We start from the raw sequence: 4,418 nt of genomic DNA, 5'->3' as shown, positions 1-4,418 counted from the left end.
GTAGTTTCGCTTTCACAACGAAGCACACAGCGTCTTCACGACATGGCTGCAGCGTCAACAATAATACAGAGCGAATCAAAGTGACGCCGCCTTTCTTTGTGTGAACATTTGGGCAGTGTTATGCAAATCTTCCTACACAGTGACGTAGACATGTGGGGGTGTGTTAGAACGAGGCATTTTAGGAAGGAGTGGCTGAGCGTTCTCTTTTATAAAGAATATCTCTTTGGATTTGAGACTTTAGTCTTTGCAACTTTACAGATCTTCTTTATGCACCAAGAGCTTGTAACACTCCAAAGAGAAAGGAAAACATGAAATCGCATCATATGACCCCTTTAATGTTTAAACAGTCATAGGTCTTACTCATTTTAATTTCTCATTTTGTATTAAAATGTGGTTTATTCAGGATGAGGAAGAGGACTCTCCACTGGATTCATCGAGACCCGATCGAGCTGTGATGGTCCATCCTGTGGCAGAGAGACTGGACACGATGATGACTGTCCTGCTGGCTTATATTAAGGACATTTGCCATGTCAATGGTAAGGACATTACCATTTTATGAATCATAGAAGTTGTTTTTTTTAGGGCTGTCGGTCCATTAAAATGTTTAATCACAATTCGTGTAGCACATTCAGTCATTTTATAGGAAAGAAAAAATATATACTACCGTTCCAAAGTTTGGGGTCAGTAAGATTTAAAAAAATTTTTTTTAAAGAAATTAATCTCTTACCTCATACTTTTTAATGGTGGTGTATCATGGTTTTCAAAAAAAAAAAAAAAAAAAACTGCTTTCAACATTGATAATAATAAGAAATATTTTTTCATGATCACCAGATCAGCAAATTAGAATGATTTCTGAAGGATCATGTGACACTGAAGACTGGAGTAATGGCAGCTTTGCCACCACAGGAATAAATTACATTTTAAAATTTATTAAAATAGAAAACAGTTGTTCAGAATTATAATAATATTTCACAATATTACTGTTTTAATGTTTTGTTTAAATAAATGTGGCTTCGGTGAGCATACTATATTTCTTTAAAAAAAACATTAAAAGATCTTACTGACACCAAACTTTTGAATGGTAGTGTATGTCTTATTTTGCTGTCATTGATTGTATATCAGCCATTAACCATTCCTGTCATCGATCAATATAATCATATCAATATGCCACTAATATTCCTTATACCTTACACCATTATTCATTATTTTTAAATTCACACAGATCTCCCGAGGACATTTGATCAGTGTCATCAAGCCTTGCAGCTGATTGCAAGATATGTTCCATCGTAAGTGTCAAAACCTCCAAAAGCATAGCGGAGTTGATCAGTTTATTGATTTAGTTTAGCATGAAGTTTAGCAGTCACTAATAAACACTTTTCTTGTTCTTTCAGAACCAGTCGATTCCTGATGCCAATCCTTTCTGATAAGTTCCCTTTTGTGCAGAAATCCTCCAGAACACTTGTGAGTTATGTGGAGAGGTTCTCCACAGCATTTACATCCAGTACTGGAGTAACGTCATTACATGTGTGAATGTGATTGTACTGAGGCCGTGTTGCCTGTCCACACAGGAGTGTTACGTGCACAACCTGTTGAGAGTTTCCGTCTACATCCCTGACTTGAGGAGAGACATCTTAGAGCTCATCATCAGCAAGATGCTCACACTAGACGTAAGTGACTTGTGTTTAGTAACTGTACTGATATATTTGCAACTGTGCAGATGTTTGATGGCTGTTTTTGACTCCATCCTGTGGCAGAGAGACTGGACACGATGATGACTGTCCTGCTGGCTTATATTAAGGACATTTGCCATGTCAATGGTAAGGACATTACCATTTTATGAATCATAGAAGTTGTTTTTTTTAGGGCTGTCGGTCCATTAAAATGTTTAATCACAATTCGTGTAGCACATTCAGTCATTTTATAGGAAAGAAAAAATATATACTACCGTTCCAAAGTTTGGGGTCAGTAAGATTTAAAAAAATTTTTTTTAAAGAAATTAATCCTTTTTTTCCAGCAAGGATGCATTAAATACATTCGGTCTCAAATGAATCTTTAGTCTTTGCAACTTTACAGATCTTCTTTATGCACCAAGAGCTTGTAACACTCCAAAGAGAAAGGAAAACATGAAATCGCATCATATGACCCCTTTAATGTTTAAACAGTCATAGGTCTTACTCATTTTAATTTCTCATTTTGTATTAAAATGTGGTTTATTCAGGATGAGGAAGAGGACTCTCCACTGGATTCATCGAGACCCGATCGAGCTGTGATGGTCCATCCTGTGGCAGAGAGACTGGACACGATGATGACTGTCCTGCTGGCTTATATTAAGGACATTTGCCATGTCAATGGTAAGGACATTACCATTTTATGAATCATAGAAGTTGTTTTTTTTAGGGCTGTCGGTCCATTAAAATGTTTAATCACAATTCGTGTAGCACATTCAGTCATTTTATAGGAAAGAAAAAAAATATACTACCGTTCCAAAGTTTGGGGTCAGTAAGATTTTTAAAAAATTTTTTTAAAGAAATTAATCCTTTTTTTCAGCAAGGATGCATTAAATACATTCGGTCTCAAATGAATGCTGTTGTTTTTGAACTTTCTATTCATCAAAGAATCCTGAAAAATGTATCACAGTTTGCATAAAAATATTAAGCAGCACAGCAGATGTATTTAACATTGATGGTAATAAGAAATATTTCTTGATCACCAAATCAGCACATTAGAATGATTTCTGAAGGATCATGTGACACTTAAGACTGGAGTAATGATGCAGAAAATTCAGCTTTGCATCACAGGGATAAATTGCATAGAAAACAGTTATTTTAAACTGTAATATTTCACGATTTTACCATTTTTTTTTGTTTTTACCAAACAAATGCAGCCTTGGTGAGCATAAAACACTTTCAAGAACATGTTATTTTAACCTTTCTATTCATCAAAGAATCTAATTTATTAACTATTTTGACCACTGGTAATACATTTTTTTACTTGAGCACAAAATCAGCACATTAGAATGATTTCCGAAGGATCATGTGTCCCTTAAGACTGGAGTAATGATGCAGAAAATTCAGCTTTGCATCACAGGGATAAATTGCATAGAAAACAGTTATTTTAAACTGTAATATTTCACGATTTTACCATTTTTACTGTATATTTCAGCAAACAAATGCAGCCTTGGTGAGCATAAAACACTTTCAAGAACATCTAAAGATCTTACCCAAACTTTTGAACGGCAGTCTAAGTGTAATTTTTGTGTTGTGACATGGCAGCATGTTTATACCTTCATGTAAAGAAGTGCATGAAAATGCACAGGCATTAAACATATTTCATAAATAACATTCATATGTGCATTTATAATTTAACTTTGTATCTGAATTTAAAAAAAATATATATATTTTTTTTGTTTCAATCTCATTAGGCTCATTAGATATTGAGAAAACCAAAGCCCTGTACAGAGACCTGCTGTCTATGTTTGATAAGGTGGTGCTTCCCACTCACGCTTCCTGTCACGTGCAGTACTACATGTTCTACCTGTGCAGCTTCCGCCTGGTGAGTTCCCACAACTCTGTTATTCTCAAACAAACAAACAAAATCATAACTTTTCTGTTTTTTTTTTTCAGGGTTTGGCTGAAGCTTTTTTGGATCACTTATGGAAGATGTTACAAGCCCCCAACCAGCCCCCCGTCCTGAGACAGGCTGCTGCTGGATACATGGGCAGCTTCATGGCAAGAGCCAAGTTTTTGCCAGTATCGTACGTGACCTTATCATGCAGTTTTATCTTATCTAATGCAGTGGAGTTCAATATTTAATCATCTTTCTTGGCAGTGGTTTGTTACCTTGATTAAGTCATTAAACATTAATGCCTCTTTGTTGTTATCTGGAAAAGAAAAGGGTTTGATTGGACACAGGTACCTATATTTGTCAAAACATCATTTGAAATAGTGTCAAAACTGGTTCTGTAGAGTTTCCTCTCTTCCACAGGACAGTCAAGGCCTGTCTGGACCTGTTGGTTCCCTGGTTGCACCTTTATATTAACAGTCAGGACTCGGGATCCAAAGCATTCTGTGACGTCAATCTGCACGGCCCCTTTTATACAGCTTGTCAGGCTGTGTTTTACACGCTCATCTTCAGACACAATGCCATTCTGGAGGGCAATATGAAGAAAGGTCAGTACATGTGGAATTTACCTGTTTATACTTGGAAGCACAAGCGTGAAAATCATTTGAGTTGTTAAAACGTTTTTTTCAGTTGTTATAAGTTGTATAGTCAACTATACAACTTATAAGTTGTCAAGTACACAATTTATTTTGCCCTGGTCTGTTAATCATGCAAACAATGACCTGAGTTCACCACTTCTAGAATGTGTTTATTTGTATTTTATTTCTAAATTTCAATTTAATTTTTTTATTTTGGGG

The 4,418-nt window shown here is 35.6% G+C and overlaps 1 protein-coding gene across 1 annotated transcript in view; it reads left to right on the top strand.

The window, feature by feature from the left end:
- The window catches only part of LOC107720001 (RNA polymerase I-specific transcription initiation factor RRN3), a 16,044-nt gene that overhangs the window by 6,960 nt on the left and 4,666 nt on the right, over positions 1 to 4,418 (top strand). Inside the window, 7 exon segments of the mRNA XM_016527567.1 lie at positions 1,223 to 1,286; positions 1,392 to 1,461; positions 1,569 to 1,671; positions 2,112 to 2,351; positions 3,422 to 3,552; positions 3,624 to 3,754; positions 3,985 to 4,169. Of these exon segments, the coding sequence (XP_016383053.1) occupies positions 1,223 to 1,286; positions 1,392 to 1,461; positions 1,569 to 1,671; positions 2,112 to 2,351; positions 3,422 to 3,552; positions 3,624 to 3,754; positions 3,985 to 4,169 (924 nt within the window).

Source organism: Sinocyclocheilus rhinocerous, unplaced genomic scaffold, assembly GCF_001515625.1.
Source record: "Sinocyclocheilus rhinocerous isolate Xijiao unplaced genomic scaffold, SAMN03320098_v1.1 scaffold273, whole genome shotgun sequence".
Lineage (NCBI taxonomy): Eukaryota > Metazoa > Chordata > Actinopteri > Cypriniformes > Cyprinidae > Sinocyclocheilus > Sinocyclocheilus rhinocerous.
This window is presented reverse-complemented; position numbering and strand designations above follow the sequence as displayed.